At 39.1% G+C, this 15,546-nt stretch overlaps 1 protein-coding gene across 1 annotated transcript; it reads right to left on the bottom strand.

The window, feature by feature from the left end:
• Positions 1–4,428: 4,428 nt before the first annotated feature.
• On the bottom strand, positions 4,429–14,430 carry LOC140237405 (solute carrier family 35 member B1-like). The gene is made up of 7 exons (XM_072317328.1): positions 14,186–14,430; positions 12,984–13,081; positions 12,086–12,244; positions 11,082–11,239; positions 10,047–10,173; positions 8,823–8,929; positions 4,429–7,027 (listed from the first exon to the last, which is right to left on the bottom strand). The coding sequence occupies exons 1-7, from the start codon at positions 14,428–14,430 to the stop codon at positions 6,821–6,823; spliced, it is 1,101 nt and encodes a 366-aa protein (XP_072173429.1). The 3' UTR covers positions 4,429–6,820.
• Between the last annotated feature and the right edge of the window lie 1,116 nt (positions 14,431–15,546).

Genomic DNA, 15,546 nt, shown 5'->3' with positions numbered 1-15,546 from the left:
ACCCCCCCTTGAAAAATCCTGGCTACGGGCCTGCGTACCTGAGCTGCATAGTATCCTGCAGTTGTGCAAAATACAATAAAATAACAGCATTCGTTGTTTTCATTTGGGCACGCCAATGGCGAACGTCGCTGTACGTAAATGCCCCTGTACTAACAATGACCGCGCCGCGCCGTGTATCGGGTACCATATACATAATGAGTGTCCATATCACGCGCACGCAGATAGTGTTTCGTGTAACCATCGTCAATACATACACAGGCGCAGGCCACACACTGGCATACCGTACCCGAGAGAGTACATTGTGTGCGTGCGTGCGTGTCCGCCGGAATATGACAGAGATTTCGCTGCACGCCATCATCTTTTTGACTTTAGTATCCCCACTGTCTTTGCAAGCTAAAAGATGGACGATCGAGAAAGGCAGGAGTCCAGCGCAGGATCGGTGAATATTAAAACGCTCGGCTCTGACGTCACGCACAAAAATGCATTATGCATCTATCTAATTAATTTCTCTTTGTCGTCCTCGACGTCGACACGGAGGCGGAGCGCGGACGAAACCCGGTCCAAGGCACGTAGGAGAACCTCCCGCTGCCGACGGTACCGGTCTCGGGAGCCCGGAGCCCACGGCTCGGGAGGAGATAGACAAACCAGCAACGCCGGAATAAAACAGGAAATACATAAGGCCCCGACAACAACAACAACTTCGCCTTTTACTGTTATAACTAGCAGCACCCGTGGAAATCCACGGGTTTGAGGGGTTTTATTTGTTTTTCTCATAGATACGATTTTGCACATTTTTATTGATGAAATAAAAAGTTTTTTTTTCCCATTCTTTCGTTACTTGTGCCCGATCTCTTCTACCCATGACCACCGCCCCCTCACACACACACACACACACACACACACACACACACACACACATTTCCATCCCCGCAGAACAAAAAACAAAACAAAACAAACAAAACACAAAACAAAACCCCAAAACAAACATTCAGGGAAAAATTACCAAAAACGCTTATGAGATTCTCCGGAAGTTCTGCCCACAGATTCTTCCCGTCGGAATGGGGAGATACTATTGACACTATGACTTTGATATTAATTATACCCCCTGCTCTTGCATCCATGCTGGCACCCGAGGGAATCCACGGCTGGTCTCAAGGCCGAGCATATTTTTTTTTCATTCCTATTTCTTTTCACACGTTATGAGAGAAAAATATGATATTTTTGATCGTCTTCAATTCTTCAATTCCCTCCTTTTTGTTTTTAATCACCAAGAACCATCCGTTTATCTGCTTCAGACCATACATCATCATTATCATTATCATGTTACTATTCTCATTAGGCCCCTATTGTTATATTGCTATTATAATTATTATTGTTATTTGGGGAGGGGTTTTATAAGTTTTAGGCACCCATGGGAATCCACGGGTCTCAGGGCTTCGTATTTTTCTTTGATATTTCTTCAATCACGTTATGAGAGAAGAAATACGCAAAGAATATTTTCGTCTTCATTTGCTCCCTCATTTCTGTTTTCATAATCAAAACTTGGTTTGATGGATCTAGAACCACCCGTTTATCTCATTGATACTGTTCATTGTTTTTATTATCATAATAAATAGCACTATTATTATTATTACTATTATTACTATTGTTATTGTTATTGTTATTTTGTGGGAGGGGAGATCATAGTCATCCGGTCTTATTATTATTTTATATTATTCATTGACATGGGGATGAATCAAGGGAATTAAGGAAAAAAGTTTATCGGTCAAGGATAGTCAATATCTTTTTTTCCCGTCATGTCAAGGTTTCTCTACGACTGATAGACGTTTTAAATAGCTTCATTAGCATTGCTATTTCATTTTAACCATCAAAACAATCCAGTACCTGCCTTGTGTCTCTTCCGCCCACTCTTAAGTTATGGATCATAGCATCCCTCCCCATTCATTTGCATTGGCCTATTGTATTATTATCATTATTTCAGTGTATTATTGTTATTGTTATTATCATTAATATCATTACTAACATTATTATTATTGTTTAGGGGAGAGGAGAGAGTACAGTCATAATATAGGGATGATCAACCAAGGGAGGCGAAAATGTTAATTTCTTAAGAATTGTAAAAATCTGTTTCCCCCATTTTTCTGCTCTTGATAAAAAGCATTTCTGAAGACAGTCCTGCGCAAATTGTCCAAAACTGCTTCACTGCACTAACATACGTAATCTTGTGCTGAGTAGGACTACTTCATATATAGACCCCTAGTGTTTTTGTTATTTTAGTGCTGAGAGAAATAGAATATTTTCGTCTTCGTTTGCTCTCTTCTTTTTGTTTTTATCACCAAACCTTGGTTTGATGGATCATAGAACCACCCGTTTATCTGCTTCAAACTGTACATTTTTATTATCATTATTATCATAATCATTAATGCCCTTCTTCTTCTGCTTCAGACTGTACATTATCATCATTATTATCATCGTTATTGTTATTATCAGTATTATAACTATAACTATTCTTCTTCTTCTTTTTATTATTATTATTATATCATCATTATAATCATCATTGTTATATTTGGGGAGGGGGAGATAATAGTCATTAGGTTTAATAAGTAGGCTCCTGTGGGAATCCATGGGTCTCAGGGCCTCGTATTTTTTCTTTCATATTTCTTTTCCCACGTTATGGGAGAAAGAAGAATATTTTTGTCGTCATTTCCTCCCTCTTTTTTATTTTTATCACCAAAACTTGGTTTGATGCACCATAGAACCACACATTTGATGTCCACTTGTAACTTCAAAAATTGGCGGTCAGCAAAGCGAGGGTTTCCCCCGCGTCCGCACGTCTTATGAATATTCATGTTTACAGCAGCCATGCAGTAAAAGAATGAACAGCGGCGCGTGTACTCTGATATGGAAGGGTACGATCGGCAAGGACAAAATTTAAGTGGATATTTAGCCGTCCTGAACAGTCTGAGTACAATGATACCCGACTAAATGACGTATCTGAGCTGCATAGTATCCTGCAGTTGTGCAAAATACAATAAAATAACAGCATTCGTTGTTTTCATTTGTTGGGCACGCCAATGGCGAACGTTGCTGTATATTGTACGATAATGAGTGTCCATATCACGCGCACGCAGATAGTGTTTCGTGTAACCATCGTCAATACATACACAGGCGCAGGCCACACACTGGCATACCGTACCCGAGAGTACATTGTGTGCGTGCGTGCGTGTCCGCCGGAATATGACAGAGATTTCGCTGCACGCCATCATCTTTTTGACTTTAGTATCCCCACTGTCTCTGCAAGCTAAAAGATGGACGATCGAGAAAGCAGGAGTCCAGCGCAGGATCGGTGAATATTTAAACGCTCAGCTCTGACGTCACGCACAAAAATGCATTATGCATCTATCTAATTAATTTCTCTTTGTCGTCCTCGACGTCGACACGGAGGCGGAGCGCGGACGAAACCCGGTCCAAGGCACGTAGGAAACCCTCCCGCTACCGACGGCACCGGTCTCGGGGGCCCGGAGCCGACGGCTCGGGAGGAGATAGACAAACCAGCAACGCCGGAATAAAACAGGAAATACATAAGGCCCCGACAACAACAACAACTTCGCCTTTTACTGTTATAGAAGATATATATATATATATATATATATATATATATATATACATTAACATATAAATAGATATAGATATGAAGATATATATATATATATATATATATATATATATATATATATATATATATTCCCTCTTTTTCATCCCAGAAGTGCCAGAACGAATCGACGTCCCTGTTCCCATCAAGTAGGCCCCCTCACCTTAAAAACGTAATTGCTATACATCGCGGGCCCTGATAATAACCCATCTTTGGAAACACAAATGTGTTCTGTCTTGCAATAACGTCATTATTTCAATGCAGTTAGATAATGCAACTCTTGGTAGAGTGGTTCAGGTCAGAAAACCTGCATGTCTTCCTGTAGGGCTTACATATACGGGGAGCAACACCGTTTGAATTGCACTTGTAGTTTGTTTATACATGTAATAATAATAATAATAATAAGTACAGCATTTGTATTGCGCCATCGATCTAGTAGCCTATTCTGAGGCGCATGTACTACTTAAGTTCCAGTTCCTTCGCTGTCAGGGACCACTTGGTTTTCAGTAATGCATTTACATATATTGAGTTATTGAAATCATCTTTTAAAAAAATGATTTACGGTTCTGTAAATTCTATGATGCATTTGCCTAGAGAAACGCATATAGTTCTGGGTTGTGTAATTGTGCAAGTCATATAAATCATTTTGTGTATTTTGATTTAACTGACAGCAGAAGATGAATGTTTTAAATCATTTTCCTTTTCATATCAGTTACTTGCAGTAAATGTCCTTCAAACTCCACAAAACAGAGCAATGAGCAGACACGAATCCTGAAGGTAATAAAGCTTTATTTCATTCTGTTCAGCATAACCGAGGTGTGAAGAGTTGTTCTTTGTGTGATCGTCATTTCTGCAATTCCAATGGTTAGACGTAGCACTTGGGTATATGTAAATAAATATGTTGTTGACATCTCGTATTACACAAATTAAAGTTACATACACTAGACCATTTATCTCTCAAGCAACTGAAAACTGGCAAATAATTTTGACAGAAAGAAAATCTCAATCAAGAACTAGGTAAGATTGATATCTCCCCGTTCCAAGTAACTGGCTATTCTTGCTGTCTAACTATTAAAGCAGTCATCTTAAAAAAAAAAAAAAAATGATAATGTAACATATTATGCTAAATTAAGTACATGTATTCAGTAATTTTGTCTGCACTACCAGGAAATCAATTGCACTTATCTCCTGCTTGCATCCATCACATAATTGTTCAAATTTGTGGATACACTTTGTTGTCCATCAACTTTACACATTTAATAAAGGCGCACTTTACTCACAGACCTGCTAGATGATTTGACTTGTGATCTGCATACATATAGATATTTTGAGGTAATACTTCCTGGCAAAGTAAGCACAACTAAGCAATGCCCCCTACTCAACTAGCAAAACTAACTCTTCTCTCTTATTTTTTTTTTCTGAGAAATCAAAACCATGCAGCCCACCACATACACATAGATTACTGATACTAAGAGTCCTTAAAAAAAAAGGAAGAAAGCTTGATGATATAAAGGGTAGAACATCATATACTCTGTGTTACAACCACAGCCAGCACTTATGCATACTTGACACATCATCTAACTCGGGCTGTATAGTTCTTCTTGAAAGACATAACTAGAACATTCCCATGCCAAAAGAAGACCGAGGTTGTGCAACTAGAGACCGAGTTGCCGAACAGAAACCTTTCCCCCTCTTGGTGTGGCAAGGTTCTCAAAAAATGTGCACATTCAACCACATTGGGATTGCTATTTGTGCACTTGCTCAACGCTACACCTCTTATCTCAGGGTTGCCACTGCATTCATTCATTCAATGTACAGTATTCAAACCAGCATTTTCAAACCCTGATATACTTGTAATTCTTATTTTTTACAATGAATGGCAAGGAAATATTGAAAAACTTTGCCTTTATTCCTAATCAGACAGACATCATGATTATTCATGCAAGAAGGGCTCTGACAAGAATATTGCTTTAAAGATCCATCCCACATAAAATTTTGCTTTGAACACTGAAAAAGACAGATAACAACATGAAAAAAAAAAAGGAATCATGGCAAAAAGAAGCACATGTCTGTGAAGACCACAGTAAATTAATGATCATTTCATTCTTGTGGGAACACTAGAATGATTGCCTGCTCCCATGAATGACTGTGATACCTCACACACACAGTATTCTTCACTTGGTTCATACACAGACAGACAAAATGGCTGAACACTTTTTTGACTTTGTATGAAAGATGTTCCTTTCTCCCTCTGATCTCAAAATGCCTTACAGGAACTGAATGCCTTTGCCAGGTCTAGATCTAAAGTATGAAGACGATGTGTTTTCAAGAGTAAAATTTCTCTTCAGAACATACAAGCAGGCCTTTGCTGGCAACATCACAGCCATTAAGACATAGATTTCTCTGACTCAGTGATATTGATATGAGCATGACTTTCTAAAATGATTGCATTAAACTACTCAACTCTTCGCTGATGTTTCTGTTTCTTTTCCACTCACAGCCAACAAAACTTTACAAACATAGATTTCTTCGTGGATTGGAATCTGATACATTGTACAGCTTGGATGAGCTAGACGTACCAGTCTGTGAATGAGACCAGATAGATCGATGCACAAGTGCAAATTTGTAGCAAATATTTCAAATGTAGGCCTGTTCCTCTGTACAACCTTTTTGTCTGTCAAAGACACCCAGTGGTGGAACAAAAGATCACACACTCGCTCTTACACAGCTGCAGGGCATTACATAAAATCTTTCTCCCATTTGCCCCAATGGTCACTTGGGCAAGAACCCCTTACAGTCCTCTAAACAGGCACGTGTCCATTCATTTTTCCACACTTGCCTAACCGCGAGTATTATTTGCCCTTGTCAAAGAGAGCCTGTATCATTGCAGCACCCTGACTTGTTGACAAGAAATTGTGAACAGAGGACATCTACCTGATAGACCGAATTTTGTGCACTGACACCTAATACCTTCACACAACCATACCAATACAGACCCATTTCACATGCAATCTGGTGTGAACATGTCCTGCAGAGCCAATTCAGCCCACTGAGGAGATCTACAGTGAGGGATTATCCGCTCTTAACTCGTCTGCATTCCTGAAATGGAGTACAGTCTGGCGTATAAATATAAAAAAACAAAACATGCAGACACATTCGTTCCAGTTCCTAGCTTATTGGCTTCGGCTTGCTCTTCCCAAAGATGCTGTCCAACCCGAGACCAGTGAAGACGAGCACCACCCCTATCCACTGCCGCGATGACATCGGGTTGGCAAAAATGATGACGGAGCCGAGGATGGTAAAGAATTTCCGCGTCGTCGTGATGATGGAACAGGTGAGAGGACCAAAGGTGGACACAGTCTCAAAGATAAAATGCTGCAGGAGGGAAGAGGGGATTTGGAAAGTACAAGAACCTTGCATTCAGCTAGGTATGAAGCATTGGCTGTATATTTCATGCAAATACTACATAGCTATAATGGCAATCAGTGATTTCAAGTCATACCCACAGCCACCTCATACCAGCTCCTTTAGCTCTCCTTTATTCACATTCTTTCGGACAAAGACTGCATTTCTTCATTTGATTTACTTGTGTGCACAGAACGTCTTGTTTGCATGCACTAACTAGAAAAGCACTCTAAAAGCGCAGACCTCCACCAAGCAGCTACTTTCCACCGATGATCTTGCTCTTCCCAAAGTTTCTCCTCTCCACCACTGGGGAAAAGCTCTTTGGGCTCTTCCATAGAGATCAGTGATTTCCACCCATAGGTATACATGCTGAAAAATCGCCCGATTTCCCAATATAGAAGCCCTTTTTTATGTCATAAACCCTCAGCTGCGCGGCGCACCTCACCCTAGCAGAAACTAGAGCACGCACTTTAGTGCGCGTTTGAAAACCTCAAAAATGCCCACCTTGAACTCCCAAGTTCGTTGACCCTACCTCTCAAAATTTCAAAAATCCATCATAAATTCCCAAAAAATTATCGGATCACTACCAAAATGTAATCATTTGTTACTAGTGTCATTCTCAACCTTTCCTGTAAGTTTCATCCAAATCCATTAACTACTTTTTGAGTTATTTTGCACACGGACAAACAAACCAACAAACCAACGGTAACAAAAACATAACTTCCTCCCTTGGTGAAGGTAATAACTGATGGTTATGCTGCATTCTTGCAAATTACACTTTGCTTTGGGACATCATTTTAATATGGGGGGGGGGGGGGAATTACTTCCAAAATGTAAAAGCCACACCTGGTTAAAAGAGCTATTTTCTGTTTTGTCACTTAATGATAATGTTAAGATCTATAATCAGGATATTAAACTCGCACAGAGTAAACTCCACCAAACATTGTAGTTCACTTACATAGAATGGAGTCAAAACAAACACAATGAAAGTTTTGTTGAAATGGGAGTAAAAAATGAATGCTAACTAAATTTGAATTTACCTATGTCTGCACACAACAGTAACACTGGTCACAATTGCATATGCAAATTAGATGAGGGGATCTCATTACCTTAAGGCTCTCGAACTGACCTGATTGCTTGATATACAGAAGACAAACAATTTGTCCCTTACATCACATTCTTTCAATTACTGTATACGCCGAATATTTCGCGAGGTTTTTATTTTTCGCGAATTTCGCGAGTCAGCTGCTATTCGCGAAATTAAAAACACGCGAAAATATTGACTCTAATACCGACATGAATGTGACATACGTGTTAACATTTCTCCATCCAGTACAAGACTCCACGATCGCAAATTTAACCACTCACGAAATTATCGGGAAGTCTTGATTCGCGAAAATTTAGACTCGCGAAATATATGGCGTATACAGTATTATATGATCAATTTTCTAGTGGGAGTTTATGAGCTGGTGGATTATAACCCCCCCCCCCCCAAAAAAAAAAAAAAAAATGAATATTGCAACACTTTTGTAAATGATCTAGTGCAAGAATATGTGAGGCCATGATACCATCCCTTCTCTGATATCATAATTTCATGATATCATGTGAACATTACAAAGTTCACTAAATTAAGAATTTCCCACAAAATTAAAAAATTTCAGTCAAACTGTAGTTGTTGTTCTGCTTCATTTAACTGGTATTGAATCTTATTTTGAATTTGAACAAGGGAGAGACTTTCACAGCAAAGAATGTTTGTCAAACTCACCTGTCCAACTGCACTCGTCAATCCAAAGAAAACTATATCAAGAAGCACCGATGGATGGCGGAAAAAGAAAGGAATAAATTCAAAGACTTCTCCAGTAACCACTATAGCTGTAAAAGAGACAAGAAAAAGAGAGCAGAAAAAAACAAAAAAACATGGTTTGAATAATTGACGTTTACTGCATTCAATAAATCAATTATTCTGAGCAAAATCAACATAACATTGATATTTCACCTACCATGCTTTAAAAGTACTAGCCCACATTTGCAAACCCACGAAAATCAAAACTGCATAAAACAGGTCCAATATGACTTCAAGTACAAGTTATAACAGTAACATACCTCACCTGTCGCTCTTTGTCTATACCATTCGATAAAAGAGAGAAAATCATCATTTTAAAATCAATTTTCAAACCGGGTCAACCCGACCCAAAATCGAATTACGAGCGCGGGCTATAGCTACGTACATTGTACATGTAACAAGTACGTGGACCGGAGCTAGCGAGCGTTATACGCATGCATACGGATTACGGTGCATTTTCATTTATTTTTATGAAAGTAATGGACTAATTGGAACAAAATTTTGCACAGGTGTTACTGCAATCATACCCAAACTCCATGCTAACTATGAGACCAATTGCTGCAGGTTTACAAATGTGGGCTAATACCTTTAACGGGTGTGTACAGTTCTGGTCGAGGTGAGGATTTAGCTTTTAACATTTTGCGAGATATTCAGAAACCGCTCTATGAGATGTCAAAGAACATGCAGTTCTAAGGGGTATCAAAAGTTTATTCGATGAAAATCGGTTTTGAAATGGCTGAGATATCCAAAAACAAGGTAAAACAAAGAGATCCTAATAAAGTTGTGGCATGTCGCCTTTTATTATTAGCTCTTTTTTGGATATCTCAGCCATTTGAAAAACAATTTTCATCAAATAAACGTTGAATCCTTCTTAAAATTACATGCTCTTTCATATTTCATAAGAGGCTTTTCATTATCTCACTTAGGAATGCTCAAAACATGAATCCCCACCTCAACCAGTACTGTACAGTCCCTTTAATGGGTGTTACACTTTCAGTACTGTACTTTTGTACATACAGTATGTGATACACTTAACTCAATGAAAATATTTAGTGAGGGCAGAACATTCAACATTTACTGATGATATTGTACATAAATCTGTATCACTGATGTCATTACTTGTTAAGCAACTAATCATTTGCTCACCAATTCCCAAGTAGAGTATAGACCACATGTTCATGTTGAACATCATGGGATGAGGCTTGGTCTGAAAACGTCCCCTCATTTTCTCCTGAATTGCACCCGTCAATCCATCGCAGGTCAAGGAAATAATCTGGGTATGGAATGCAAACATGGCTGAGTTTAGCAACGACACTAATATAAACACAGCAGGAAGAGTGAGAACACAGCGACATAGTGAGCAGAAGTGGTACATGACAAAGTATTATTAAAAGTCTTCGTTCCAGTAGAGGAAGGAGTGGCAAGATGTGACAGAAGGAGTGGTTTCAAAACACCAGAAGTAGAAGTAAAAGAGGTCTTACAAGAAACAGTGATGATTACAGAGATAATCTTGAAATGATACCGGTAAGTAGAAATAATGGTGAATATAGAAGTAGCGGCAGTGACAGAGGAGATATAATTATGTAGAATAGTTTGCAACAGCAGTAATAATGATTGCAGTACAATGCAGTACAGTGCACTCTCAATACTGTATAACGAACCTGGTTATAGCAAAATTCTTGCTTCACCGAAGTAAAAATTCAAATCCCAAAATTAACATCTACATACAGTATCTTCATAACTTTACTGTACCAGTGTACAGCTATAATGAAAATTTCATATAACGAAAGAAAACCGCCAGTCTGGAAAACTTTGTTATAATGGGTGTGCCCTTTAGCAGTAGTCGTAGTCGTAGTAGTAATAGTAGTAGTAGTAATAGTAGTAGTAGTAGTAGTAGTAGTAGTAGTAGTAATAGGAGTAGTAGTAGTCGTAGTCACTTAGTTGAAGTTGTAGTAGTTGTAGTAGTTGCAGTTCTTTGTAGTAGTAATAGTTTATAAAAGTGGAATATACCATTTCAAACAAAGTGGATTAAAGAATCCATGGTGACCATCAATCTGGATATATCTAAAACACACATGTACTGCCTGAATGATGGGTTTCATTCAGAGGTGTTTTTCTTTTTGTGAGTCCAGGGAAGTTTGTCAGCTTATGAAATTATCAGCAAACCTCATCAGCACTTACCACTAATACTTCGCCAATTCCCAGAAGGTGGTCATCGTTCTTTTTTCCTCCTTTGTCCTTGTAGACAAATGTCGCTACCCCGCACACAATCAGCAAGACACACAGATACTTCATGAGAGGGTAAGACTTTCTGGCAAGAAGTACACCCAGGATCATAACTGCATCATGGAGGAAGAGAAATGGCAAGGCACAATCCAATGCATAGAATCATTCAAATTAGGGGTTCATCTTAGGGTATGATGGTCATTCCATGAAACCACTTTAAACCCTATAGATCAGTTTATGTGGGTGTGTTTGTGTGTTTTTTTTAATGATGAAAAATAAATATTCAAAAGTGTATGCTTTATGGTTCCATAGCATGAGCTACATTAATAACAAACTATGACAATAAATACATATCTCGTATGATAAATGCAGAAAGTAAACCATACTGTATTTATGTACCCATAAGTAGTCAAGGGACTTGCAAATAATTTACAAAGAAAGTCAGTTATGAAATTCATGCAAAGCCACCCCCCCCCCCCCCCCCCCCCGACACCCACTCACATGACAGGATACTCGTAGATAATCATTTCAGAAACAGACAAAAAGTCAAGAGTTAATGAAAGGATTCATACTATCCCTTGTTTCAGCATACTGTGAAGATATTCAGGAAAGCTGAAGGTGCAATTGCTCTGTTATTTGTATCAAAGATATGACCTAAAGTGAACGTTGCTATACAGTAAATGTTGTAGTTGTCTAACCCTAGGTTAACCCAAGATTAATTGGGACTACCTATAGCTGGCACTATGTGTGTGGGGTGGAGGTGTATGGAAGTGTAAATGTTTCTCTACCTTTACCACACTTGTAGCAATCTACCCTGCACTTTAATCTCTATCAGAATATAGTAAATCTGTCTAAACCTATGCATAAGACTAACTGTTCCCTAAACAAGGTGGACATTGCAAGATGCTTAGAAGGGATAAAGGGCTCACAGCCAGAACTAGAATTTGTGAAGTACTCACCAGGAATGGGTTTGCAAGACTTCCCCAGGACCTGAAAGGGATAGCTGACATAGCGGAGAGCCATATTACTGGCCACCATGGCTCCAAGGTAGGTCATTGAGCTGGCTGCATAGAGACTGGGGGACGTGAGATCCGCATCTTGCTTCGTCAAATGTATCACTGGAGGTGTGGACGGATATGAGAGGGGAGGGGGTGGGAGGTTCAAGAAGGAGGAGATGAAGGAGAGAAGTTATGGTGGCTGGTCTTCAAATAAGAATTGCAGCTCACTAACAAGGAAGTTGTAAAATCATGCACTTTTATGGCACAAAAGGGAAATAAGTACATGAATGATTTGTCAAGATGCTACACTATAAAGGAAGAGACTGCATAAGAATAAGACATTCATCATCTAACAAGCTATTCATCATCTAATATTCATCATCTAATTCCTAATTCTTGTACTGTGGTACTGTGATAAACTTTTGTGTGTGTGTGTGTGTGTGTATTTTAACTGTTTAATCATGTAAAACACCACAGACTTATCCTGATAATTTCATCAAAATTTGTTCATAACTTTTTGAGTGATACTGTTGAAAGACAACAAAAACAAAACACAACCGCCCTGACAAAGATGATACCAGTAATAACCACTATACATCAAGTACAGCGCAATACAGCAACTATGAATATCATTGCCTCAATAAATAAATATATCCGCATTAATGAGATATCTATTTGATTTGTGTGATCATCAGCAGCTGTGGGAGACATTTGCACAGGTTTCCCAGAAAAATCTAAATGCACTTATTTTCTTGCAACAATTAAATTAACTATACACAACCATGTCTCTGTACACAAGTGTCGCTTGACACAGCCTCTGGTCTGGCTGGAATTAAATATGATACAGTACTTGACTCACCTGCTTTGGAAAAGATGGCATTAAACACACACGGTAGAAACAACAGGCATAGGTAATATTCAAATTTTTCCTCGTCGGGTCCATAGGAACTCTTAGTGCTATCGTACAAGATGAAAATAAAAGAAAGAGAAGAAGAGATCAGATTGAGGTTAATTCTATCAAAAGTATCACAATTATCATGCTTTTATTTAACATTCTGCATCATTTACCTGCATGATTGGATCAAAGAAGACATTTAAATTTTGCATTTTACATATTGTATAGTCAGCTCGCCTTTTACTTGAACCAAAGATTAGTCTGTATCTTGTCGTTGTGGATATGTTCTATGGAGACTATGTCAGGTTTTATGGAATCCCCTACGGACGATCAAGAGCCATAAAAGCAGAAAACAAACAAACAAACAAACAAGTAAACAAAACACTCCTCTGGACAGACAGATTTTTCTGTCTAACCTTTTATTAACCCCACCAGGGCACTGCGACACAAACGTTTTAGAGTCGCTGCTTTTTTAACATGTGATTACTTAATGCATAGAATAGGAGAACATCCGATGATCGAAAAGTAGGAGAATGTCCACAGCCCTGTCGCTGTACACAATGTCATCTGGGCAGGCTAGAGTATGAATGAATTTAAAGAAAAAGTCTCAAAATATCAACAACAACAAAATCAATTCTACGATATTACTTTTCGCCAATTTAGTCCAAAATGCAGTACCATGTATCACTATCAGTACCACAGCTTATGCTCACGCTATGCTATTCAAAGCACCTGTTGATAATCTAAACTTAGTCCACCAACATTGGCCAACTCATCACATTCAGCATGGCAATTGTGCACTTTACTATTACAGTATCATGATTATATGGATACACTATTTGAAAACATGCACTGCACCAATATAATTCCCACTGAAAGATCCCTGCAAACCTGAAGACCAAGATCCATCTTGAGTCTTGAGACTGAAAGGCAGAAAATGTAACGTAGAATAGAACCACTACTGCACTTGATGTGATGAGTAGAACTACCTACATACATAGGCATAGCAGTATTAGCACAACACAATATAGACAAAAAAGGAAATAAGTGATTATTTTGTACACCTTAAGATAATTTTCGTTCTCTCTCTCTTCTTTTTATCTCCGGCGAATGCCAGGGAATTATCATCGGATTGGATATTACAGAAGATAAGCTGGTATACTTACATCCTTTCTTGAAGGATCCCAAAACAAAAGTAGCAGACAAATACACCTGTAAAGCACAGAAGTAGCTTGCTTGTTGACCCCTGCGCTAACTGCATGGCGGCCCTGTCTTTCGGGTTATTCTGCGCTGGAAAGCTCCGCTCAATCTGTCGGCTGCTCAGAGGTCGCACGATTTTCTGATCCAACGTCGATTGTTCAAGCTCACTGTTTGACAGATCAATGGCATATGTCTCGCCCTGAGAAGTCATAAAGATATCAGCCGGCCAACTAAGGCCTTCCAATGGAGTGATTGGCTAAATTATCATAATATCAACTCTCTCACAAGATCCCACCGGCCAATTGTTGGCGGACACGGCTTTCTTCGCTGTGATGAATATGCACTCAATACCGGTACATACAATGGTTCCCCAGTACAATACGTACATAACACGCAAGCTGTGATGTGAAATGCTACTGTGTGTTGGATATCGTAAGTACACGTGTAGATCCAGAAATAATCAGAATAGACTCTAGTCAGCTGTTTTAGCAGATATTTTAGATCCAGCCGTAGTGCTGTACAACGAAGGTAGCCACGTGTTCACATTATGGAAAAAAATTTAAGCACCTAGAAATAAGTCTAGGCAAGTTTATACAGGCGGAAGTAGAAATTCCCCGAAGTGGACACCAAAGAGTATGGAACTAGGAAGCCGAGCGCACTTTGAAGGGCACTGAGGAACCGGTAAGAGTACATTTATTTTCAGAGTCCATCAATTTTTTTTTCTAATTTAGATATATTTAATTCTATGTATATGCTGGCTGTTACCCAAGAAAGTTTACTTACAAGATTATTAACATGTTACGGTTTTGTCCATTAAGAATCAAGATTAAAAGAAATACTTCATTGTCCCCGCCGAACGAGTTCGAGCAGGGGACTATGAAACGGGCTCCGTACGTGTGTGTGTCCGTGTGTCCGTCCGTCCGTCCGTCCGTCCGTCCGTCCGTGTGTCCGTCCGTCCGTCCGTGTGTCCGTGTGTGCGTCCGTGTGTGATCAAAATCTTCAATTTGCTACTTCTCTGTCATTTATGAGCCAATTTTGATTCTGTTTGCTTTATATGATAGCACTACATGGGAGCTTTGAAACTTCGACACAGAATTTCAGTCGTGACCTTTGACCTTGACCTTTGACCTATATTGTACATTTTGCTACAAAATGCTACTCCTTCGCCATTTCTAACCCGATTTCGATTCCGTTTGCTTTATGTGATGGCACTAGGTGAGGGCTTCAAAACTTCTACACAGAATTTTGACCTTTGACTTCTTTGACCTTTGACCTTGATTTTTTGACCTATATTGTACATTTTGCTACAAAATGCTACTCCTTCGCC

Source organism: Diadema setosum, chromosome 14 (assembly GCF_964275005.1).
Source record: "Diadema setosum chromosome 14, eeDiaSeto1, whole genome shotgun sequence".
Classification (NCBI taxonomy): Eukaryota; Metazoa; Echinodermata; class Echinoidea; order Diadematoida; family Diadematidae; genus Diadema; species Diadema setosum.
The sequence above is the reverse complement of the archived record's forward strand: the minus strand, read 5'-3'. Positions and strand labels throughout refer to the sequence as shown.

Coding starts and splice junctions, on each gene's coding strand:
- LOC140237405 (XM_072317328.1), bottom strand. CDS start 14,430: ATGACTTCTCAGGGCGAGACATATGCCATTGATCTGTCAAACAGTGAG. Junction 13,082..14,185: donor GGGATCCTTCAAGAAAGGAT/GTAAGTATACCA, acceptor CTTGTACGATAG/CACTAAGAGTTCCTATGGAC. Junction 8,930..10,046: donor TATACTCTACTTGGGAATTG/GTGAGCAAATGA, acceptor TCTCTTTTACAG/CTATAGTGGTTACTGGAGAA.